The sequence below is a fragment of the Lissotriton vulgaris genome, chromosome 5, assembly GCF_964263255.1.
Source record: "Lissotriton vulgaris chromosome 5, aLisVul1.2, whole genome shotgun sequence".
Taxonomy (NCBI): domain Eukaryota; kingdom Metazoa; phylum Chordata; class Amphibia; order Caudata; family Salamandridae; genus Lissotriton; species Lissotriton vulgaris.
The window spans coordinates 1161319660-1161346970 of NC_141693.1; the positions used below are offsets into that span (position 1 = coordinate 1161319660).

The 27311-nt window shown below is 42.5% G+C and overlaps 1 protein-coding gene across 1 annotated transcript in view; it reads left to right on the top strand.

Moving 5' to 3' along the window:
- LOC147712145 (uncharacterized) overlaps window positions 1-27311 on the top strand; it is a 936609-nt gene that overhangs the window by 824014 nt on the left and 85284 nt on the right. The window contains exons 18-20 of the mRNA XM_086922921.1: window positions 18616-18723; window positions 22675-22827; window positions 24537-24662. Coding sequence (XP_086779047.1) covers window positions 18616-18723; window positions 22675-22827; window positions 24537-24662 — 387 coding nt within the window. The remainder of the gene's footprint in view (window positions 1-18615; window positions 18724-22674; window positions 22828-24536; window positions 24663-27311) is intronic.

A 27311-nucleotide genomic window follows, 5' to 3' on the forward strand; every position in this document is an offset into this window, starting at 1 on the left:
CAAGTCTACATTTGGAGTTCCTTTTCAAACTTTATGTTGTAAGGTTTAGTTGGGGGTGGGAATTGTGTACTTCCCAAAACAGAAGGCTAGGAAGAACCTAGGAGCCGAAGTGGTGAGCATTTTGCAATGTTCAGTGCTGGAAAGCAGACACAAACACATCATCTAACCGGCAGATTCTCGCAACGCGCACATATTATTTCCATGCAGTCCTTGTTGTGGGAGAGAGGGTTGCGGTTAAGGAGGTTTTCTATAGTTTACAATGGAGGCGCATTCGATCTCACCTTTGGATCACAACCATGCTCCACCACCAACCAGTAGTCTCCAAATACAATATTTGGAAGCAGATGTCAAAGTGGGACTAGCTGGATACAATCACATATTTGCCTCCAGCCTATTAAGGAAGCAATGCTAAGGCTTGATCAGTCACTTTGAAAGTCATCCAGAAGTAAATATTTACATGAATGTGTTTTATGCTTTCTAGCAAAAAGAAAGATAATGTGTGTGATGATACTCTTAAAACAGTGAGAGAGAGCAAGATGTGTTGGGCCCTGTGTTTAAGATAACTGTAGAAAATAACACCTACTCAAGCATATTATATGTGAAGTATTGCAATGAAGTAGGTTTATGTGTATAATTACAATATTAACGATTAGTTCTCTAGCAGAGGATGCAAACTGAACCCTCATTGGCACTTGTTAATTGGTGTTAATTAACCTAGAAGAGGAAAAGAGTGAGTGAAATTTCATCTGCAAGATGCCTTGCAGATTTCGTGGTGATGTTACTCCACATGTGTAACTAATTGACAAATGTTCTAGAATTGAGAGGTATGTCCTGCAGATTGCACAAGGATCTGCCCTGGGGACAAACATGTGACCAGTAGGTTACACGGAGCTTTACAGTTAGGGAGGGCAGGGGGCGGGGCCTGAGGAATGGCAGTCATTGACACCCTGCCTTCCTGAAGGAGGGGAGCCTTTTGATGCCACTAGTGGCTTGCAATACATTATTAAAAGCGAGTAGCACTTAATTTTCTTATTGCAGGAGGGATGTGATGTTAGAATATACCAGTCATTAGAAACGATATCACAGCAGTTTATAGGTTTATAATGACTTCCCACACATTATATAATGTATCATATGTTTATTTTATCTATGAAACTGTTCTTGTGTAAAGCGTTCTGTCACCCAGTGGGTCCTGTCAGCGCTGTATATATGAAATCTGCATTTTTTAACTGGGAAAGGAACACGGAGAGGGGCACTTCTATATAGTCACACTGGGATAACAAGAGATTTTAACAATTAATTGATTGAAAGTCTAGCCCCTCATATCCTTGCAGCAGGGAATTTGTTACTGGTGGGGTATTTTAACCACCATGCTGAACTTACTACAGACTCCACTCTACCCTCCTATTTATAGATCTAGAACAATTAGGCTTGCACCAAAAAGTAGTGGGAACACCCATATTGCAGGACACACTTTAGATCTACTGTTCACTAATGTACCAAATCTTTGGGTTGACCCTCCTGCCCCGTTGGTCAGATCACTATGCCATTAAATTCCATTTTCAAGTGGGATTGTCTCCTGACATCAGGACTAGAGCTCCTACATTCATCAGGTTTTGGAGGAAAGTTGTCCTTCCCTCTTTCACCTTACGTGTTCTTTCTCCTCCCCTTATTGACCACACCAATGTGGATATGGCCTTAGCAGCCGTAGAGAGGGCCAGCACTCAAACATTAGATAAGGTGGCTACTGTCAAAATGAGGAAGCCTAAGCATGAGACACATTGGCACCTTGGTTCACAGATCCTTTGCAGATTGAACAGATTACATCAAGGGAACTGGAATACAAAGGGAGGTCTTAAAAAATGAAGATAACTAATTTAAAAAAGGACTAACAGACATTATCTTAAGAATATTAAAGCTGCAAAGAAGGCCCATATTGCAGACAAAATCGACAATGCAGCCAATTTGTCTAAAGAACTTTATAAGATCCTTAAAGATTTTACTAATCCCACTTCCTGTAAGGAATCTATACAGGCCTCTCAGTCTTTGGTAGAAGATCTTCCAATTTTTTTTGTCACTAGGGCTGTGGGAACACACTAATGGCTTCTCTGAATTAAGGACTTTGCACCAAACTTCAGGTGGTTCAAAATAGGACGACACGGCTAGTTTGTCACCTTCCACCTCGGTCGCCCTCGGAACTGATTCTTAGAAGCCTTCACTGGCTGCCCATAAAAAAGTGACCACTGTTTAAACTTTATTTGGTCCACAAATTCCTTTATGGGAATGGATCACAATACCTACAGAAAAAACTGAAATGGTATACTCCCACTAGAAGTCTCAGGTCTACCCGGAAACTCTTGTTACATCCTTGCCACATCCATACTCGTAGTAGTTATGGGGCCAGATCCTTCTTGTACCTGGCTCCTCAGTACTGAAACCAGCTTCCAACATATTTTCTTGTCTACCCCAACTTTGGAAAGATTACCCCCTCCTGTGCTCATGAGAAGCTCAGCTTGTCATGAGGCACAGTTGCGCTGTGCTGATGACGAGCTGAGCTCGTCATGACAAGTGCGGCGCTCAAACGCGGGGCTATTTCCCCCGCTGTGCTGAGCATTCTGAGAAACGGGCATAAAAATGTAAATTGATACTTCTTTAGCGCATTACTCACCCGCAAGGGTCTCAATGCACTTGTACGAATACCGCTGTGGAACCCGTCCTAGCTTTCCCTGTGAGGCGTCCACTCCTGGGCACCCCCAGGGTGGAGGCCAGGCATCCTTAGCGTTGTGGGGGCCGTTGTGGAGATTAAGCAAGCTATTGCCCAGAGTTGCAGAGTGGGACTCTATGATTAGAATAGGCACCGAGGCGAGAATTATCAGGTTCGTGGAATTTTTGAGCCCAAGACCCGCCGAGGCGGGGAATTGAACCCTGGTCCCGGGCTAGACCTCTGCATCAGGGTCTGCCGCTCTAACCATTGAGCCACACTTCTCAGCTCGTCATGAGCACAGCACCACCGTGCAGCGTGTTGAGCTGAGCTCGTCAGAAGCACCGTGGCTCCGCGTGCGGCCCCCTCCCCCCAGCGTCGCGGGGGAATTAGCCCCGCAGCGAAGGGGTTAAAAAAGCTCTTAAAACATGGTTGTTTTAGCCTTGCTATTTAGTTTAGAATTCAGAAGACCCAAATATGTTGTATCTTAACATGTGGACATGTAGCAGCGCCTAGAGACCCTATTTGGGTGATTTGTCGTGCTTAATAAGTAATATTGATAAATAAATAATAAAATTGCTATTAAATAAATGATTATTCAAACCTCCACCAGTCTATCACAATCACATTTCTGCAGTATGTCTATTAACCAACTAAGTCCGTTTACAAATATTAGACACTCCGTCTGAGTGGATGCACATAGCTGTCTGCATCTCATGTCTTGACCCTCTCAGTTGAGTTAAAATTATGTATGGCTGTGACTTATAATGTGAGGCAGAACTGAGGTTTTCTTACAACACCACAAACCATTTGTGGTATTGTTTGAAACAAACACCATTTAACATTGTATCATGAAAGTAAGTTTGTGACAACAGCATTGTGAAATAAGAGTGTGGGTGCATGGTGAAGAAGACCGGCTGCAAATTTGGCACAACAACTATACCATAAAAACGCAATACTTCACTGTGCTACACTAACATTTCACAATAACAAAACACAATAATACAGAAATATAATGCAATAGCATGCAGAAACAAAATAATTGAATACAACAGCAGAATGCTAAATTGCAACACACCAGGTTTACACAAACAAAAGAAGGCCGCCAGTAACACAAACACAATAACAACAAACATGAATGCAACACAATACATCAGTATGATAACACAACAGCACAAACATGTTGACACACTAAAACCCAACAGAAAACATCAACAAAACAGACAATAAAACTGAACAGCAGCAAAACAATTACAGCACTATATAACAACACACAAAAACAATAGCACGTAAAACGCAGTAAGTTAACAAAACATCATACCACAGCAACAAAATACAAGAAAGCACAACAGAACAACACGACATGGAAGCAGTACATCTTATAACAACACATAAATATGATAAGATAGCTTTACACATGACGATAACAAAGTACAACACATCTTTACGTAGCATAATGCATTTGTCTACCAACATAATAATGAGGCCACAAACACAGCAGCACACAATAACATAACAAAACACCACCACATTACACCCCAGCAGAGCATGCCAACAAAACACATTAGTACAAGAAGAAAACATGTTATTACATATCAACAAAACATGGCTGTACAATATTACACACATTACAACAAAATTCAACCACATACCAACACACAAATATGTTGAGTTATTGTATTACAGTGTGCTTGTGCGCTGTGCTAGTATGTTTTCAGTGGTGTGATGTTTTGTGGATGTGTTGCTCAGCAACAAAATACAAGAAACCACACCAGAACAGCACGTCATGGAAGCAGTCATCTTATAACAACACATAAATATGAAAATATAGCTTTACACATGACGATAACAAAGTACAACACATCTTAACGCAGCATAATGCAGTTGTCTACCAACATAACAATGAGGCCACAAACACTGCAGCACACAACAACATAACAAAACACCACCACATTACACCCCAGCAGAGCATGCCAACAAAACACATTAGTACAAGGAGAAAACATGTTATTACATATCAACAAAAGATGGCTGTACAATATTACACAAATTCCCAAAAAATACAACCACATACCAACACACAAATGTGTTGAGGTATTGTATCACAGTGTGCTTGTGCATTGTGCCACTATGTTTTCAGTGTTGTGATATTTTGTGGATGTGTTGCTTCTCTTGTAATGTTTGCTTTGATGTTGGTGTATGGGGTCGTGTTATTTTAGCTATTTTGTTTGTTTTTACTGTTTTGTTTTGTTTTCATTGTGTTGAGTAGTAATTGTTTTGTAGTTATGAGCGCATGCACTCTTGCGCTACACAACGCCTCCCTTGATGCTACCACAATTTATAGTGTTTAGGGCCAACACGGACTGTGCTGATGGAAGAAATGAGGAGAGCTTGAGTAGGAGAGGGTAGAGGAGTGGCACGAAAGGAGAAGAGAAGAAAAGAGGGTCCTGGAGGGGGAATAGGGCTGAACCAGAGGGGGCGTGAGGGCGTGAAGGCGCAAGACCGGGGAGCAAGACACAGCGTCAGCATGTGCTCTGTTGAGTGATGAAGACGAATAGGGAGTGAAGAGTATGTGACCAATATCTTGGTGGAAAGGTGGGGGAGAAACTCAAAGGAGAAAAAAGAGTTGATGAAGAAGCATAACGGCAGAGTGGGTAGGCAGAGGGGTGGCATTGTGCCAAAAAGTGCCCCCATTGGTCTTTATTACATACACCTTTTGTTTCACAAGATATATTGTGAACCCGGCACCTCTCAGGCCTGCTCTCATTCTTGATCTGTTTCAGCCAATTCATTGCTTTTAATGCAGCCCCAGGCATGAAAATCATCATTTTTGTTGAAATATTGGTTGGCAGCCGCACATCTCATTCCTGTGAGATCCCAAGCTCTGAAATTACCATTCTTCCTGGTCTGCCTCACTCCGGCAATGGCAAAGGCAACGAATGAGCCACTCTGAAACGAATTAACTTTAACCCCCCACTTAACCACGAAATCCGAACTAATTGGTTTGGTTTGGCAAATCGATGTCTCTTGCCAGCATCAGGCAAGGTGCTCCAAACTGGCTAAACCTGCTGGGGTAGAGGTTTGCCGGGCCTCGAGTGTGACTCGCCCAATAGGGGATACATGACTGAGGGGAGATGGCGACCATGCGTGCTTACACCCTCAGACCACTGGAGTTAGGTGCACAAAGTGAGTCAACCAGGCTGCCTAAACTCAGAGGAGAACTCGAGATCTGGTGACATTTACAAACCACTCAGCCTTCAGCCACATGCTTTATGATGTCACTAGACCCATCTATTGCAATATATGACTGGGATTACACAGTTACCTGTTAAGTATCATAAATATATAGAAATTAATGTGTGTGCAAACACTTTTCTCGAAATCTCGTGACCTGATGAAATGAAATGAGGTGGAAACTCACCTAGATACGTTTTGAAGGAAAATGGAGAAGGGAGCAGAAGTGAGGTGAAGTGGTAGGGATAGCGCTGGGTGAAGACTGGTTGATATTATAGTACACAGTGACAACGCTTTTAGAGCAGCCCGAAGGAGCCTGGGGAAGCAGAAGGCGGCTTCAACACTAGCTCTACCCCTCCAATCATTCCCAGAAGCAGAGGGATTCACCCACTGACTCACTGAGCAATTTTACTAGTTTATGCCACTCATGTTTGTGCGTTTGACTGAAGCAGTCATATCCCGGCATTCTTGTTCCTTTCAGACTCGTAATGGTCCTGCAGAGTGACAGTAGGGGATCTGGTTCTGGGTGAAGGATCTCTTGTGGAACACTTTAAGGTAGAGAGTGTATACCCCAATCCTGAACTGTGTATACCCCAATCCTGAATTGTGTATACACCCCAATCCTGAATTGTGTATACCCCAGTCCTGAATGCAATAGTGCCCTGCAGTCTTCAAATCATAGATTTCGTTCACTTAAAGAAACTAAATAAACAACTCCCTCCCTTTCATGAATACCTTCAGGAGCCATTGGATGGAGGTACGGGTGAAGACTATTATCTCATTAAAAATTAAACCATTGTTATGTATTTCTCAAAAATCTTGAGAAAACGGCCAGGCAACTTAAGACTGTCACGCCACAACAACACCACCGGAAGTGGTGCAGGTGGGAGCTTCAAGGAAGGGCCACTGCAAAAGGGGAGGAAGGGCGGAAATTAACGTTAGCCATAAACACAGAACATCCAGCACTGCTTTCCTATCTTCTGTCATTCTCTTTGAGCTGAACACTCGTTCTTCCAGTTTTCCTTGTAACTCAGCAGGGGGTTCATAATGTACTTCCGAGCTTCCTAACCGCAAGGTGGAATGCAACGGTAAGTGTATATATACACGCACTGTACAGATTGAAAAACATCTCAACCTCATTCCAAACTCTTTAACGTTGAAATGGCTAGAATTGCAGCGAGCTCACGTCTTTACTCCGAAAATGCAATTTAGAAATGCAGGAAACCAACATGGAAGCACCCAACAAGAGTAGGATGTTCTGCTCTTTACAGATTTGATTGAAAAATAGCCATCTGCTTTCCACTTTTAGAAACTATGCACACTGGTCTGCCAGAAAATATTAAGCAATGCTTGACCTGCCTGCGGGCTTATTTAGAGTTTGACGGATGGAGTACTCTGTCAAATCCTTGCAGATTTTCTGTACGTCATATTACAGGTGCCATAGGCTAACATGTTGTTGTATGATTGCGGTCGAGACATCCATCATGTTTGTGACAGCGTATCCCATCCATCCCTATGTCTTGCACAAAAACATATCACGGACTGCATCGTCTACCAAAAACCATAGTGAAATTAATTTCCACCTGACGCTCACGACCAGATCACTCGGTCATTTGAAAGAAGGAAGACACAAGTAGACAACCCGGGTGGGGAGGTTTCCGACACCCCTGCTCTGAAATTCAGAACATGGTATCTTTAGTGCAGCCGCAGTGACACTGGGCCCAAAGGACGAGAGGGACACTCACCACCTGCAGTGTAGTCGTATTTTACCACCTGGTATAAGACAGGCCCATATGATTGTATTATGGCCCATGCTACCCCACTAGTGGAATGCCCATGAAACGAGGCAGCCTCACAAAATCCAGATAAATGGTAAAATGCTTCCAGATTGGGGCCTGGAACAGAAAGTGTTCTCTCTTTCTGTTTTCTGTATACTCATTTAAGATTACCAGGACTTATTTTGTTATTAATCTGTCAAGTATACTATGTATATATACAGTATAGAATACTGTATATACATGCGCACACCAACTAGCTTCCTGTTTCAACTTCCTTGGTGCTTTGACAGGTGAATTTCAGTCTTCGGCCCTGCTATCTCTGCGCCCTACAGCAATGCAAGTCTTCCACATCCATGTGTGTTGTGCTGTCACAGTCCAGGTTTTCTCCTAAATACTGCTACTTGTAGTCTTTGTTTTTCATTATAAAACAGGTCTACAAGTCCCAGAACTCAAAGAAAAAAAGTGGGGTTCAACACCACAGCACGCATGACTTTAGAAACTTGGTTGCTAAGACCCTATTGGCTATCTCTCCTAATGGATGTCGTAGTGCAAGGGCAAATACAAATATTTTTGTATTGGTGAGGTAGCTTGATAGAGCTCAGGGTACTGCAAGTGTTAGTTACACAGGAGGTGATAGAAACCCCACTATTCATATTGTGGCACCCCATAATGTGTATTAGGCCACTGTTTCTTCTGTAGCATTCTGTGGAGACAGGCGCCTGTGTCTCATGTATAGATGGTATAGGAGGCCTGTAGGCCCAGTGTCCCCTTCATCTCTGCTGCTCTCATGAATGTAATCCTGTCGTCTGCTCCCCCCCACCCCTCCCAAGCACGAACCTAACCCCTTCATGAGGCGGCGGCGCGAAATGCTGATTGATGTAACATTGGATTGTAATGGCGACTATTCCATTACAGGCACGGGGGTCCCGGAGTGGGCAGGAGGATAAAAACTGGACACGAGAATGAAAGACCCCGCCTGGGCACGAAGGGAAATCCAGGCCAGCAGCAACATAATCCCACTTTACAAGGCCCTTTGTCATTGTAATGTCTGCAGTGTTCCCCCTAAAGAGGTGAAACGCCGGGAATTAAGGGGGTCCTCGTCTCAAGAGCCATCGTCTTTGAAAAGTTTTCATTTTGGGGCGAACCTGCCATTATTTTGGCCCACATTACCTCAGAGGGCATAGAAGCCCGAGTGGCTCGTCTGCTCAATGGGGGTTTTGTGGGCCCTGAATGCGTCCGGGATTTCAGAGGCTTGTATCCAGCTAGAGAGCTGTTTTGATAAAACATTTAAGGCGATTGAGGCTTTGAAGGGGAAAGCCTGGTGCCGGTTGGAATAACCTCTGTGTCTGAAGTAGCAGCGGCTCAGAAACACACCTCCAAAATCCGCCATCAAAAGATGCCGAACTTGCGTGCAGGGAGAGCCAGATACAGACACAAAAGAACACGGAATGCTGCAGACTGCGACCAAATAGGCAACTAATCACCAACTGTAGGGTCACTGACAACAGACTGGAGAAGGAAGGCAAATTACTTAATCTCTCCATGCATAAAAAGCACAGTGTCTGTTGTAAACTACTCAATGCCCTTGGGCCACGGCAGTCCTTTAAACATCGCAAAAAACTGCAGGCCTGGGGGCAGAAAAGTAGAAGTAGACAGATTACAGGATCAGTAGCCACAGGCAAAGGTCTCAACAACAGACCATTTATGGCGAGGTGTACGAGAGAAGTTATTTTTCCATCATAAACCTGAGGTATTTCTAGCCAAAAGTTGAAGGAATGCACAAAGTTAGTAATGTTCACTTTTTTGCGTAAAAAAACAGTGCTTTGTGAGTATTTTGTATGCAGCTCTGTTTGTATTGAGTCACTAAGCAAGTTATGCACTTGGTACAAAATACTTACCAGTCACCAGTGCACCACAGTGTCAGAGTAATCCCAGGATAAAGCTAAGTACACTGTGGACTTGCATACAAAATGCTCTTGAGCTAATGGTGTCACACACTTGTCTCCTGCTGCTCTCCACTGTCACGCTCTTTTTCACCTTTCTGACTCTTGCACGACCTTCTCTTCTGTTTGTAGATCTGGCTGCCTTGTATTCTGCCTTTGACTTGTTCCTATTCATGTCTGCTGCCTTGTTTTCTGCCTCTGACCTGTTTCTATTCTTGTCTGTCTGCCTTGTTATAGCCTCTTTGCCTCTTTTTTTCCATGTTATTATCTCTTCTTGTGTCTTGTTATTGCCTCGGTCTTTCTGCTTCTCTTTGCTTTTTTACTATTATCGTTCAGTTGTTCTCACTCTCTCGCTGCGCCCTTTTTCGCTCCTTGCGTATGCTTCTCACTTTTTTTTCTACCTGTAGCATTTGTTTTCTCTTGCGTTTCATCAGCTCTTTTGTTTAGCTCGTACAGCTCTCCCCCCCCCTCATTCCTTTGATGACCTTATTCGGTGCCTTTTTCGCTCACCTCCTGCCCCTCCTGCAGAATTCTTACCTTTCCCACCTCTTTTTCCCACTCCTGCCAGCTCCGTTCACCGTCCCCTGCACTCTTCCATCCTTCCCGGCCTACTGAATGGCCACATCCACGACCATCAGGAACCCTGCTCTTAGGGCCGTGCCGCTGCCATACGCGACCCTCCTTGTACGCAACTCCAGGCGCTGCTGCCACACCCCTCTGCACCACACCGAATGGGCGGCCTTAATAATATTAATTATGCAATGTCTAAATTAGACACTAGCATAGAGAAGAGAAGATTCTGCAGCGCACAATAGCCACTTACCTTTCACGTCTGGTCGGACTCCCATAATCATTATATAATATCTCCTTAAAAAAAAAGAACTATCTGAAAGTTGATCAAACGTCCAGCAGGAAACTAGTGTAAACTCTTGCTCTCTTTGTGAGGTCCATTTTCCTCCACCTTCAGCGTGGAGCCAAGAGGGTCCCTTGTTTTCTTAGATATAACATCTTGATCTCTGGATCGCATAAGGCCCCTAATTGCAGTTCGCTTGGTCCTTTCATTAAGAACTCCTTCCAGTTCGCCATCATTTCTAGTAGTCTGTACATTTCGTGCTTCTTCTCTATACCATCTAGTTGCTTCTGTTCACGGGGTCTATTCTAACTTCAGAAGGTGTATTCTCTTCATTGCCAATTTGTTGTGTAGATCCTGGAAACTAGCGGCTCTTACTGACCTCGAGGATCGAACTTGGCCACCGCTTATATGAATACTTAATTAAGATCCTGGATGTACACCCAGAAAGTTTAATAAGATTCAATGACATCACGGAATACCTGCGTTGAGTTAGAGAGGAGCTACTAAATGCAGAGTTCAGTTATTGGGGTTGGCCACTGATCTCTGCCCTGCTCCTCCGTCTTATGAGGGCAATAAGTCTTGGCTCACCCATGGGCGCATTGGCCTCATACGTGCACTGTGCCGCACCTGTGATTGACCTGGGTAGTTACATTTGCAGCATCGATGACAGTAGTTATACCAGGTGCTCCATCGGCTGTGATTCAGAGAAAACAGATCAACATTACTGTAGGTATGTGTTTGTGTTTGGTCTATACTTTTGCAGTTGTATTTTTGAGATATGATTTTGCTAGTCTACGCTTTGACTGTTTGAATTAGGTCTGTCGGTAGCAAAACCTTTTGATTTTACTAAAATTATAAGTAATATACTTTCTTACAGGGACTTTCAGACAACCCTCCTTATCCATTGGTCTGTTGTTGTGTCTTCACATGTTTTCTCACCTACCACACAGCACAGAGCAAGGGGCAATGTGTCAGACCCCCTCAGGCTAACATCACTGTGAGTGATGGAGCTGTGCTCTTTCACAAACTGCACACCCGTAAACAAGCAGTTCCCTTCAGTGCAGGGGACTTTTATTGCGAAGTGTGCTTTTTGACACCCAAATATTATTTTGATTGTGTCCTATGTTCCGTTTTATGTTGACGAGGACCCAGCAGCTGTTCCAACTATAAGGATTTACAAAAACGAAATAAGCATTGACAAAGCAAACAGTTGACAGTCACTGTCACACCTCTTGGCTTGCCAATGCTTGTTTTTCACATGGAATCCTCTTAACGTGGAGTAGGAGCGGGAGGGTAACAGGTTGGCATAGACAATGCTGTACTCACAGAGTTTCCCAGACCATTGTTTCTGTCACCAGCATAGCCTCACAAAGAAGAAACTGAGATGGATTGAGGGAGAAGAAGCATCCATGGTTTTGGGAACAGGTGGATTTTGCACTTTTAGTGTGGAGCAGATTGGGGTCTCAGGTGCATGAGTGCTCTGGCTGCCCTAGGATTAGGGTGACCAGATTTTAAAAGCCAAGAACCAGGACATTCCACAAGCATAGGTGTAGGAGCACAGTTTTACATCATCCATGGGAGTCACAATGACTTAACCACCAGTGCTCATCAACTCAGAAAGCACAGGCTGTTAGGTACTGAGGAAAAATGTGCAAATTTGCGCACAACATCATCGCTGCTAGCTAAATTGCTTCATGCCAATGGCTGGTAATTCGTTCTGCGCTGGCACACATGATGTTTAGTCGTCCCTCTCTGAACACCAGAACATGCTAAATGAACTGACATTATCCGGGACAGATGGTGAAAAATCAGGATTGTCCTGGCAAATCTGGGACTCTTGGTCACCCTATCTAGGATGCCCATGCACTGCTAGCTAAATTTGCCCTGGTCCCTGCACGCCCCCACCACATCCAATTATGTGGGCATTCTGGGAGCATGAGAGAGTTTATGGCTGACATTTTGCTGAATTCGAATGACCCTCGTCATCACCGAGCAGCAGTCTGTATATATCACAAGCACAAGTGCGATTCAGGCTGACTTCGGTAGCAGTGAGTGAAGGGCAAGGGGCGAATGTGGAACATACATTTATTGGCTGAAGCTGCAAATAAAAAAGCATAACAAGCAAACCGTTCTAATGGCGAGGGATAGATAACATGCCTCTTGTGTCCAGGAGCATTGTTATCCTGTCAAGGTTTGGAGACAGGAGCACTTTGATTGCTGGGACTAATAGTATTTATACTAGACTAGACCAGTAGTTCGTTTGTTGGCTGAGGAGCTGTTTTTTTGGTTCCAGGGTTCTAATCTTGAACTTTCCACATTACCACTTTGAGTCTGACAAACAAAGGTAAATTTACATGTGTAAATTTACTCATGTGTAAATATTACTGCACCTAGAAGTAACTTGACATGTTTTTGCTGCTTACCATTTCCTACGGGTAAATCTACTCCTAGGTGAAGACTTACTTGTCTCCGCCACCCAGTGGGGCCTCCTAGAGAAGGATTTATGAGTATAAAGTTACTACTCAAAACATTTCACACGTAGGTGGCGGTCTTCGCCACCTCAGACAGCTAGCCATAGTAAAGTATAGAAAAGTTTATTAAATATGATTACACTTTAAAACACATACTAATGCTATTTTATTATAAAATGTGAATGTAATAACTTTATAAACAATCAAGCAATAATCAAATACAATTTTACTACACATTGCCCCAACGGTGTATTAAATAATTATTTAAAATTATTTAATTTAAAAATAATATCCCTAAAGAATACATGAAGAGTCCCAGCCAAATACATTTTTTTTGTTTTCAAATGTAATAACATTTAAAATGTATTAATTGTTAAGTATAGAATTATTACAAATTATTTGAAATCATTTAAAAATGTTATTATAATTGTAATATTAAAACAAGTATTATGACATTGTTTAATCATATATTAGTTTATTTTATATATATATATATATACATATATATATAGATGATGTGTTCATTCTGTGGGAGGGAAGTGAGGAGGAAGCATTCTTATTTGTGAATACGATCAATAACAATGAACTAAACTTAAGATTCACCTCTCACATTGAGAAAAGAGAAATTGAATTTCTTGACGTTAAGATCTTTGTCCATGAGAATAATTTAGCGAGCACGCTCTATAGGAAAGCCACGTCAGGCAACATTACTTTGCATGCTACCAGCTCGCATCCAAAGCACCTCATTGCTAGTATCCCATATGGAGAAATCCTAAGGATAAAAAGAATTTGCAGCAGTGAGGAGCAATTTGAAAAATGTAAATCTGACTTAGTAACGAGACTAAAGAACAGAGGATACTCTACTAAAATGATTAGGGAAGCAGAAGAAAAGGCAAAAACTAGATCTAGAAGTAGCCTTTTTTCTGAAGAGGAAAGCCCTAATATAACTATTCTCGATAGCCCTTCTAAGGTAATCAACACTCCTAGAGTAATAACAACATTTAATAGGGAGGAACGTCAGATCAGGTCAATTATTAATTAGCATTGGCCTGTAGTTCTGACAGATAACATCCTACAGAACAGGATAGCAGAGAAACCGGTGATTACATTTAGAAGAAGCAGCACTATGGGTACGAGATTAGACAAGGTATCCCCAGAAATTAAAAAAGTCACCACTTGGATACCATCGAAGAAAGGCTTTACCAAGTGTACAACATGTAGAGCGTGCAATTTTGGGTGCAACATGTTCTCGTACCATACACCATTCAAGACTACTTCCAATTTGATAAGGGGAAATTACAACTGCAAAACCGAATATGCTGTATATGTCCTGACTTGCACCTGTGGGCTACGCTACGTGGGTAGCACGAAGCTACAGGTGCACGTCAGGATATTGCAGCATATTAGGGCCATTCTGCACAGCGATGCAACATATCCTGTTGCCAGACATTTTAAGAAAGTGCATGCCAATAACATCAATTGCCTTTCTTATTATGTAATTGACGCTGTTAGCAGAAAGAGGAGAGGGGGCAACAGAGAACGCCAACTCCGGCAACTGGAGACCAAATATATTTTGGACTTAGATTGCAAATGGCCCAATGGGTTGAACACAACGGAAGACATGCGTAGCTTTCTGTAGAACTAGCTGGGCAAGGCATGGGCTTGACACGTTGGTTCAACATTCTGGTTTTGTCCATATGGCGCATCTATGAATTTGTCCTTGTATATAATAATGTATATAATTCTTGTGTACATACTTTTCCTCACAATTAATTTCCCAAAATGCATTAACTAAAGTTGAATATTCTTTTATGCTTTCAAATGGTTTTTAGGATTCTAAGAGACTGTTTAACCAGTAGAATTAATGAACCAATTTAGTTCTTGTGGTGTAAAGAAAACAGGACCTAGCACATACATTTGAAGAGTTTGGGAAATCTACACCATTTTGCACTTGCACTTTACGATTTTTATCGGGATGCACTTTTAGCACTTTCTAATTACCCCTCCAATACTATAGATTAGATAGTGTGTGAAAACAAAATGAACTGTTTTTCTTATGACAAACTATACAACACAGAGGGGTTCTATAAACGGATTTAACCGGTTATATATTATCCCATGACTAATGTTGGAAAATACGGCTACCATAAAGGGATTTAGCCTTTATAGAGAAGTAGTTTTAATGAAATGAACTGTATTTATTATTTTAAATAAGTTCAGTGGCACGCAGGCAATGTATAGGTCATTATTATGTATATATGTAAATAGGACTATACTATTTTTGTCGTGTGTCAATAGTAATATGCCTATCCAAATAGTGTTGTTGTTAATACAGATAGTAACAATATAAACAGGATTTCTTCTATGTTTTTGCACATGTGACCTATGATGCAAACAGTGGGAGGGGCACCTTTGCACTTTAAATATAGATGATGGTGTATTCAATCTGTGACACGTGATCAAGGGCTTACGGGCTTGAAACGCGTTGTGTTGGGTCACTTAATAAAATCACTGCCCACTTGAAAACCTCGGAGGTCTGTGTCTCTTTCCTCGCCTGACTGCCGTTGGGAGATCTCAGGAAGTGGTTTGAGGGTTTCCAGATATATATATATATATATATATATATATATATATATATATATATATATATATATATATATATATATATATATATATATATATATATATATATATATCCAAAATCAGTTTTACCCCACTTTGAAGAGCCTCCAGACAGGTAAGGTTACATCTTCGTTTTTATTGCAGGTTTACAGCGCTGGGAAGAAAAACAGAAGTCCTGTTTAAAAGTGAAAGCCTGACGCGTTTCGTGCTCGTGGAGCACTTCCTCAGAGGCTTATTTCATGCTTATTCATGCTCGGCGCAGAGTCAAATAAGCCTCTGAGGAAGTGCTCCACGAGCACGAAACGCGTCAGGCTTTCACTTTTAAACAGGACTTCTGTTTTTCTTCCCAGCGCTGTAAACCTGCAATAAAAACGAAGATGTAACCTTACCTGTCTGGAGGCTCTTCAAAGTGGGGTAAAACTGATTTTGGATGTTGTAACGGCCGGTCCCGGTCGTGAGGAGCCCCACCACGCAGCAAGTGTGGTCATGCTGCAGCTAATGCAGAGCAGCGTGATGTTGGCAGAAAGGTCGTGTTGCAGGAGGGCATTCACAGCGCAGGAGAAAGGATGGCAATTTCCTGGCCCACTGTGGTTCAATTTTTTAAGAAATTATACATTGTGCGAGCAGCGCACTGCAGCGTGATGAAACTGGACTCCATGCACCAGCAAGCACTGGGGTGCTGACGCTTATCATGGCAGGTGCAAGTGATTAAAAGGAACATTCATGCTCGGCGCAGAGTCAAATAAGCCTCTGAGGAAGTGCTCCACGAGCACGAAACGCGTCAGGCTTTCACTTTTAAACAGGACTTCTGTTTTTCTTCCCAGCGCTGTAAACCTGCAATAAAAACGAAGATGTAACCTTACCTGTCTGGAGGCTCTTCAAAGTGGGGTAAAACTGATTTTGGATATATATATATATATATATATATATATATATATATATATATACTTAAAATTAAAGCACATGTATTTATTTTCAAAATAGGAATCATTTTATCTATTTAACAATGTTTGCTGTGGGTGTGTTTTTTAAGTCTCCACCTCCATTGCATTCCATGGTAGTGTGTTGCTTTACCTGTGAGAGGCTATGTGTTATGCAGGACTTACTCAAAGGTTGGGTTGGAGTACATTTACTACTGTTTAGAGACCTTTTTGGCTATAGTACCTGTAGAAGTGCAGTTTGGGAGTAGCACTTGCCTTTCTCTTTTGTGGGTGAGTGTTTGCATTTACTTGTTCCTCCATAAAACCCTTCTTACCCCTCACTAAACCCCTCTCATATAGGAGAACGTTTTACTCATTTTCCAGCTGCCCCCTTGTGCTTGCCACATTACATTCACAACTATAATGTATAGCTATGTGAGTGGAGCTCTCAGCATGTAGACTTGTGAATTGCAATTTGTAGTACTTAAGTAGTACTACAAATGTACTACATAATACTGTTTGTGAATAGGCCCCAATTCTTTGATCCTGGGCTGCCCCTTGCCTCAATTCCCATATCTACAAAAACTTAGAGTACTAAGAAAAAGGCTAAATCGAGGTTGTTTGTACTATTTGAATAAACATTTGCATTTCTACAGTTCTCAGCATTCAAAGTATTGTTGACTTAAAAATGCAGAACTAGACGAAGGTGTTCCTAATGTAATGCAGTTCCGATAACCAAGACCCCCCCCACCATGTCCGACACCACTGCACTCAACAGATCCTGTTCTATTGAAATCCGCTTACCACAGACGACACATTCAAGACAATGAAGATCATCTCCTCCAAAGCCCCCTTGGACCCTTGCTCGTACCACTTCTTCGATAGAGCAGCCACCTCCATTGCCCCCAAGCTCTGCCACACCATTAACTGCTCGATCTAGACCACCACCTTCCCCGAAATCAACATCCTGCTGAAGAAGCCATCCGCCGACCCAACAGACCTCAAGAACTTCAGACCCATCTCCCTGCTCCCCTTCCCAGCCTAGGTCATCGAGAAGGCCATCAACGCCCAACTCTCCGAGTTCATCAAAGTGAACCATGTCCTGGACATCTCCCAATCCAGCTTCCAAAGCAACCACAATAGTGAGACCGCACTGCTCTCCGCCACAGACAATATCCGCTCCCTCCCCAACCGGGGCTAAACTGCAGCCCTCCTCCTCTAGACCTCTCCGCCACTTTCAATATAGTGAATGATTTGCCCTCAGGGCAGTCGCAAAGTCACTTTGCCCTGGGGGCACCGCATTCAAGTGAAATATGGAGCAGCTGCTTCAAATTCGCTCTGTGTTTCACTGTGCGGGGGCCTGCACTTTCAAGAGGGGAGGGAGATCCCATTGCAGGAGGGTGCAGTGAGCAACTGCAACTACCTTCAAAAGGGATGTCTGGGGGGTCCATAGGACCTCTTTTCTCCCCTCAGAGGGCTGCCTTTAGGAGGTGCACTGAAAGTGTACCACCTTTTTGTGGCGAGCTTTCTATGTGCAACCTAATGGCATGCCTGCCTCTGCAACTATATCCAAAATAAAGCGGAGCGCAGAGGCAAAGTGATTCCTTCATTTGCATCGGGCCGCATCCCCTTGCAAAAGAGGGAACACTCTCTATCGATAGCGCTCGTGCTACGAATGTGCCAGCGCTATCTGTATTACAGAAGGGGCCGTACAAGCGTCTGCGGCCCCTTCTGTAATACCAAAGTGCCCCGGGGTGCACAAAATGGGTGCACATGCTCAATAACCCCCTGGACAGACTCTTTAATAGGGTCCCTGGTGATAGGAATTCTGGAACCAGATTCTTTTTCTCCAACAAGTCTTTTTAGAACTTATCAATTCTGGACCAGTACAAACTTAAACCAGGGCTATGCTAAAACATGCAGAATCCCAGACATCTAAAAGTTTATTGTATGGATGAATGACCATTTGTTGTGTGATTGCTGTCCGATAACTATTTCCTTGTTCTTCTAAAAAGCAAAACCATTCTCTTCATTCTGCCATAATTTCAGACTACATTATCAAACCTGATTGTAAACCATCTTTTTCCCCACAGGAGGTGATGTGCCGCCTTTTTACTGAGCATTACCAACTGGAGAACACAAGCTCCTTTGGCCTTCAGGATTTCCTGGCTGCAGTATGGAAATACTCACCAGTATGCCGGGTTAGTTGAGGAGTGGAGTGAGCTTGGTTTTGTTAAATAAACGTTGGCAAATTGACAGGGAAATTATATTTGTGATTTATACTTTTAACTGCATATTCCTCTCCTTTAGAATAGTCCCCAGGCGCCATACTACATCTGGAAACTTTTCATAGCAGTAATTCCGCTTGCTGTCAGGTGTCTCTATATGGCTCTGCATTGGCTAAGTTCCATTGCAGAAGTGACAAGTAGAGCCTAATGCAAGCACCACCAGCAACTACTTTCTTTCTGCATTTTCAAACATGGATCCAGAGCTCTGCCCCCTCTTTCGTCAGTATTCGATGATCTTCAGACTCAAAATCCAGCGGGTAAGGGAAACAATGTTCCCACCTAAAACTACAGGGTTCAAACCATGCCATGACAGTAGAAAACAGATGTGGGTAAAGGACCCACATGAGGTCTGCCTTTGGTGCTTGGGCTCTGGGCACGACTTAGTTATCAATAAACAAAAGAAGAGTGTCTAGGAGGAGGCTGAGCCGTTCTAGGGAGCACAATAACAGCCACACTGGGTTGTTTAAGAAGGCCCTCACTCACCACCTAGTGATGACATGCTTCATCATCGGGCCCCACCAAAGAGACCGAGTGTCTCTTTGGTGTGCTGCAACGCCAGGATTACTGCGGAGCGGGATGGTGAGTTAAGGGCGTGTTGAATGGAAATGAACATTTAGTGAGTGATGAGGGTATTAAAAATAGTCAGTAGTGTATCTGAGGTAATTTTATTAAATGATCACTAAAGACAAAAGCTATAAAAATATGTGAGGACACAGTCCACTTTAATTGAGTGGTGGGTTCCTAAAGAGTAGTCGACATGTTTCTTGCCATCTAAACGGTGTTAATTTACCCGGCAATTCGTCAGGACTGGGTGTGATAAACCTTGGCGGTATGGGCACACTGAGGCCCACCCTTACCTAGGAGTAATTCTAAATGTGTGTCTTGTTCTATCTGTATGTCTCTGTCCTCTTATCTTTCAGGTGCAGAAACGATCAGTAGAAGCCTCCTAAACCAGGAGTAATTAGGAATAAGTCAACTATTCCTAATTTTTTTGCACTTTTTCACCCACTATTTTTATAATTTTCACACTCACGTCCCTAGGTAAGGGTGGGCCTTAGTGTGCCCATACCGCCAGGGTTTATCACACCCAGTCCTGACGAATAGCCGGGTAAATTAACACCGTTTCGATGGCAAGAAACATGTCGACTACTCTTTAGGAACCCACCACTCAATTAAAGTGGACTGTGTCCTCACATATTTTTATAGCTTTTGTCTTTAGTGATCATTTAATAAAATTACCTCAAATACACTACTGACTATTTTTAATACCCTCACCACTCACTAAATGTTCATTTCCATTCAACACGCCCTTAACTCACCATCCCGCTCCGCAGTAATCCTGGCGTTGCAGCACACCAAAGAGACACTCGGTCTCTTTGGTGGGGCCCGATGATGAAGCATGTCATCACTAGGTGGTGAGTGAGGGCCTTCTTAAACAACCCAGTGTGGCTGTTATTGTGCTCCCTAGAACGGCTCAGCCTCCTCCTAGACACTCTTCTTTTGTTTATTGATAATTGACCGGGGAACAAGAGTGTCATATACTCTCCCTACTTCTCTCCTTGTCATACACGACTTAGTCATGCAATGAGCCACCCTCCTGCAACTGGAGGTGAACGGAGACTGTGTAGCATAACTGTACATGTTCATGACGGCCTGGTCTCATCATGACCCCTCCCACTCATTAATTCTCCAGCACAGGCGGGGAATAAACCGCGCGTGGACGGAGCTGCTGCGTTATGACGGGACCAGGTGTCAGAAGCACAGCTCAACTGTGAATCATGATGGCCTGGGCTTGTCATGAGCACACAAGGGGATAAGAAGTCCATGCTACATATTTTTAGCACTCTTCTGGTTTCCTCTGTTGCACATGTTGGACCCCAAACATGTGCAGGTTTCTTAAGCCTGTTTACCACCGGAGGATCCATCAATGGTGCCTTCTGAGCCCCGGGCTCTGCACTGACTTCCACTTTGGCCCCAAGACCTGCAATAGTATCTATTCTATCAATGCCGGTACTAATGTTTCTAGAGCTGGAGGAGAATCGGTGCAGCCTCTGATGTCCAGCCCTGAGCCAAATCAGTGTCAACCCTGACTGAGGTAGCACGTCGATTCCACTTCACCACACATGGTTCCAGTGCCAGCTGATTTCGACAATATATCTCCCCTACCATGGAGTCATCATCAGAGGATCCATTATCTTTTTAGTTCTGACTCTGACCAGAGTTTACTACCACCTGGAGATGACTCTATTGATGAAGGGGAAGACTTACTCCCACAGTATGATGATGACAGTTTATGCATAGATTTACAGCAGGTCAGTGGGCTTAATACTTCTCCTAATATAGGGTAGATTTTCCCTCTTTAGCCACCACTGGAAAAAATTTGCAAATTACTCAATCTTCAAATACTGCCCTCTTGCTTTATATATGCAGAGACGTACAGCATGGATAAGACTGGATAATAAACAGAGAATGAACATCATAATAATTCATTATCCTTATATGGTTTCACACATACTTAAGGTGTTCACATTATAGTATACAGCAATCCGTTGATTATAACATTAGTCAAACCATTAGAAATCCATTAAAGAATCCACTAAAACTCCATTAAATATATATATATATATATATTCCCTAACTTTGATATTGCCATACCACACAATACATATACTTCCATTACAGTTTTTAACAGTTCATGAACCATACAATTGAATCCTTGTGGAGTAAACAGTGTGATAGTTTGTAATCCTATGAATGGCCTTTGTAGACCAAACAAGTGCTATCAAGATTGAAATCACTATGGATAACGCCTTGTGAAATAAACAAATACAAGTCTAATTTTGCAATATACTTCTTTGATTTTCAGGTTTCTTTGTCTGTTTCATAGAAGATCAGATAACAGATTCCAAGTCCTGGCCGCAACAATTATGTATCATGGCTGCCTATCCATGACGATTCACGTATTCTCTGTGCTTCAAGGGGCTGCCACCTTTGTCAAGTCTTATAAGAGGCCTATGGGCTCATGGGGCATATAGTCCTACTTGTTTTTATTCAGCTGTTTCAAGAAGCATGTTATTCTAAGATGTGAGGTTGCTGATCAGGCAGACATTAATGCTCATGAGCCTTAATGTAACTTGTCGCTCAGGACAGCACCTAGTGGTAAGCATGACCTACGCTGCATCATGACACACACTCAGATTTCACAAAACTAACATGCTACTGGTCAGTTGACATGAGCAGCTCCAGACATTGTAGGCAGTAGTGGCAGCCTTGAACTCCCTGAAAATCACCATCAGATAATACTGTACTCTGCATCTAGTCCAAAGGGCACCAAACGTGCACCTTTTAGGCATGCAGTGACAAGTATTAACACTAAACCTTAAACCACCAATTTATTGCTGGCAATTTGGAAGCTAAAAGTTTATTCACAATCCTCATAACATTTTTGGAATATGTTAGAATAGTTTTGCTTTTTTTAAGTTACCACTGTTTTTGCACTTTTCCTACAATCTATAAATGAAGTCTTTAGTGTCTGATATATGGAAGGGGTCAATACCGATTAGAAAACTGGAGGATGCAGGACGAATGATGGTGTCCTTAAATAGGCATAATCACCAGCTGGATGAGAAATTGTGACCATTATGCATGGACAGGCATAGTCCACATAAGGGTGCCTGGACAGGCATAGGAAAGAGAGCAGCGTCCAACAGTAGTCTGCCTAGACAAGCTCCTCTTCCGCCTCTTCGTTGTGAATGTTTGATTTAATGAGGGGTCATTTCTCCAGAGGGATGGTAATGAGGGACCAAAAGTGTTCTGATGATGAAGATCCCTAGCATGATAGTCCTCTTCACTATCTGCCTACAGGAGATAGCCGTCCTGGGCCACGTCCTCCGTGGAGACCTGGATCCGTCTGTATTGCGCTACGTTGTGCTAATGGCTGACCTGCTGAATTCTGTGTCTTTGTTGACGGTCCAGGACTTCAGAGTTTTTGTTGCCAAGGTGTACCCGTTTCTGCAGGTATGTGGGATCCTCTCTTCAGAAGACAAGCGTTGGATGTTTCTAAGTTTGGACCAGTGCTTAATTTGTAACAACATAAGTGCCAGGGCTATCATCAGGAGGCCACTGCAGCTTGCACCACACATTGCCCCTGCCACGCTGCTAATAATAGTAACAACACAACTATTAACCATCACACTACTGCAAGTGTGACAATTCGAACTATTTCAGGCCCACAAGGCTATAAGAATGGCTTTGGTGGCAGGAAATTGTAATTTTGAATGTATATTGAATTAATAATTACCTTTTGTTGTGGTCATCTCTAAATTAGATAGACATCGCCACCTTGTGGCAGACTGTCACAAGCCCCGGTGTTCACAATTAAGTGCCAGTGTCGAGCACCGGAAACCACGGGACCAAATTAAGCACTGGTTTGGGCACGAATGAGTTTATATCACTCTAGCGTACTCCTCCTTTTAACACAATGTGGATATTTGTGAATAAGTGCTAAGTGTTATTACGTGCATTATGCGCTTTCTATTTTCCAACTGCTGGGTGACCTGTTTTCCTTTAGACACTGATTTTTATCTAATGACTTGAATCAATGGTTCCCTTTGTATTAAAAGCGGAAAACCCACGGGCATATTTACAAGAGCATTGCACCACCGTAGCATGATGTTTTACGACGCTGCAGTGGCGCAATGCCCTGCTCCCTATTTACAATGCAGTGATAAGCCACTTCGTGGTTTAATGCAGCGTTTGAAATATTGTACCATTTCACACAGTTTTCTGCATCAAAGGGGCGTGCAGTGGGTGTTGCTGTGGGCGTTCCACTGCAACGTCCATCGTTTTTTGATACTACCTCAGATTTACAAGGATCTGTAAATCTGACCCTGCACCAAATACTAACGCCCTTGAAAAGCAGGCGACCGATTGGCTCAGCATCGTTTATTGCTCTTTCTATCTGTGTTGCATTCTGCAGCAGACATAGAAGGAGCAAATCACATTTAATGATTGCTTATATGCAGGAAGGTGCCCCATCCTGCACATAAACAATCATTCTTATAATGCAGGTACCCTTGCTCCATGGCGCAAGGGTGTCTGCATTGGCGCTAGGCATTTTTTTTTTGTGCCGGCGCAAGGGAAAACACAGGGGTGAATACAGCGTGTCCTTGTATTTTTTTAAATGACTCAGCGCAGCATTGCTAAATTGCTTCAAGTGCCGCGCTGCTTCATTTCTTTGTAAATATGCCCCTTAGTTCTGTATGTCACTTTGATGATGGCACTATTATTGCAATCTGCATCAGAGGTTACAACAACTGTAACCATTAGAGATGTCAACAGCTGGTAGAACCCTGGCAGTCATAAGGAAGAAGAGCGGTTCCTTAGCGATGCCCAATTGGTGGATTATGCTGAAGTATGATTCGGTTCAGTGAGCAGATGGATTAAGAGGAAGTGGGTTAGTGGCTCAAGGCTAGAAGATATATGCTGCTGCCGCTGCTGCTGAGACAAAGTGAAAAGAGAGAAAGGGTGTGATGTGAATTGTGGGAGAGCAATGCTCAGATTTTGAATATCACATACAAATAAATTCTTCTTTGGTGCCTGGGTAGGCTTTGGTGCAGATCAACTCACACGGAATTCGGGAGTTGTGCTAACTTTAAACATGCAAAATCATTGAATGGAAATCCGCATGTTCTTCTGTATGTCATTTTTATTACTTATTTTAATAGGGTGATTATTTGGACAACATAATCTTAGACTATTCGTCCTTCAGCGAGAGTCGAATGTCTCGTCGTTTGGTGATGGAATACATTTTGAAGCAAATTTTACAGAACACCGAGCCACTCTTTGTCGAGGTAGGACATGGTTTCGTGTACCTTACTCTCGCTATGTGTTCAACATTACATTAATTCTCCTTACACTTCCATACCTAAAATATCCCTGTGGTATGCCAGTGTACTCATTTCCTCATTATGGGTTTCCAGATTATAGGCCACATATTTCTGTTAACTTTGCTTTGAGGTCGTTGCCACCTTCCTGCTATGAGAATAAATGACAGTGAGGATATTGTACAAGAATTAACCCCACCCTGTGCTGTGAGAATGCTGCCCAATCAGAAATTGCCCTTCAGATGATAGTACCATAAATAATACCCATGAGGACACTGTGCTGTCACAACAGATGTGAATCCCTCTGTTGTGCCTGAGATGTCATATCCATCAGAGAGCTGCCCTGTTAGCAATTTACCAATGACACTACATTGGGTGCCAGAATCCATTGCTGTTAGAAATGCTGCCCAGCAAAATACTGTCAGGAGCAATAATGCAAACCAATATTCTGCCTAGATAGAAATAATATCCAGCAATTTTTGGTGCTTTAAGAATAAACACACACATATACTATGCAGTGAGAGTAAATGGGTATCAGTAAACTGCTATAAAATGGAAATAATGTCCTGCACATTACTTTGTCGCAGAAAAATGTACACCAGGGTACAATGTCAGGGGAAGACTTGTCAATAAGGAATCATGTACTAGTGAAGTTAATAGGTTTCATGACACTAATGATCATCTATGAAGTGGCAACAAGGACTGTCACATAGAGCACAGAGAAACAAATACATAGTGAATCAATATTCACCAATGTCTAGAGCAGTGGTTCTAGGAGACCCCTGGGGGTCCGCAAAGCCTACTCAGGGACCCGTGACTACTTAGAAAATGTAATAATATTAACAGATTAAAATGGGTATCTAACTAAAGAAGATAAATTGAAAATGTTTAAACGTTCTGTAAATGTGAAAGAATTTGAAACTACAGGCTAACAATTAAGTTGGTATCCTTAGCTTGAGTCATAGGAACATGTGCAAGTGCATCAAACAGAATATAATGTAGACAATGAGTGACCTCAAGTGAATTTAGAAAAGCTCCAACCATCCCATTAATATTAAAATGTAGACTTTTTAAATAACTTAAATAAAATATTGCATAATTTGTGTATTTGTTTTATGAACGCTTGTTTCAATATTTTTTATGTATTGTTTTGCAATACAAATAACAAAGAATGCTTAGAACCGGTGTAACCTGCTTCCAGTAATGAATGAGTTTGGGTCCACGATTTTCAAAATCGTTAGTGGGGCTCTAGTGTTCCAGTAAGGATTAAATAGCGGTCCACAGAAGCCAAAAGGTTAAGAACCACTGGTCTAGAAAAACAAAAACATGCTACATAAGTACTCATCAATATATATCAAACAACTAGTAAATGAAATCAAGCAAATCTAAATACATTTACCTACGTGTCAAATTAGGCAGCCACTCCTTATAGCAGTGCGCATAGTTATAAGTACTAGAGTTTATCTCAAACCTAAGCTTGACTTGTAAGAACATGTGTTGTGCTGGTTGAAAGAAAGTAAGCACACTCGCTCTAATCTTGAAAACATCTTAGTTGCATGCCATTAGCTCTAAACTAACCTTCCTGCTTCACACTCTCACTTCCAGATTATTTTTAGAGCTGTATTGGCTTTTCCTACAGACCTTGGTTGATATTGCAACCCACTGTAAGGGTGGATTCTTTTCATTATAGATCCCAACACAATGAGATGTGCTTCAGTTTCCCCTGAACATTGAGCAGAGCAACTATTCTTTGAGAAAGGACCAGGATGCACTTATTTCATAAACTTCCACTGTGCAAAAAGTGTCTTAACTTAGAATCACAAATGGACTCAAGTTTACTCATCTTGGTTTTAATACTTCATAAATCCTACAGAAATAAAAAAATATGATGATAGTGTGCCAGCGCCTTGAGACCCTCACGGGTAAGTAGAGCGCTTTTCAAATCCCTGATTGATTGATTGGTAGAGTGGATTTCTGCCACCTTTGTAGGTGGATATTGTACATCAGGAATATTTTCCAGCTGAATAACGTGCTAGGAGAAATAAACTCCTTCAGGAATGAAGTGCCTCTGGAAAGGGTGTGCTTCTGGTAGACAATAGCACAACAAAAGTAATGTGCAGGAGCAACGAATTAAAATCTGTCCCTGAATAATACTCTATGCAAATTAAGAGTTTTCGAAATTAAAGACCATCAGGAATATAGTGCTAGAGAAGCCATGATTCTCCATCTTACTGGTGGTACTGGGTTATGGAGGCAGGAGAGGCAGGACAGCCATCAGTTCTACAGAATGAACCGTCTGCTGGCATGGAGCGTGCCTCCCCATCTGCTCCTCACCAGCACTGCTCCCGACACCCTGAGCAGGGGCAACTGAGAAGAAATGTGCACGTTAAAATCTGCCTTTTTAAATTTTGTTAGTCACAGTTGCACATCCTGAGACTTAGGGTGGAGCAAACCACACTTCGGGTCTACAACAGCATTTGAAATGAAATTAAAATTATTTTGGTATACCGTACTTCTGCCCGAATGTGTCTAGGCGCTATTGCTGCAGAAGGAAAAGAGCCGTTAAGTTAAAGACTGATGACAAGAGATCTTGACAGGAGGAGAAGGTGGACGAAC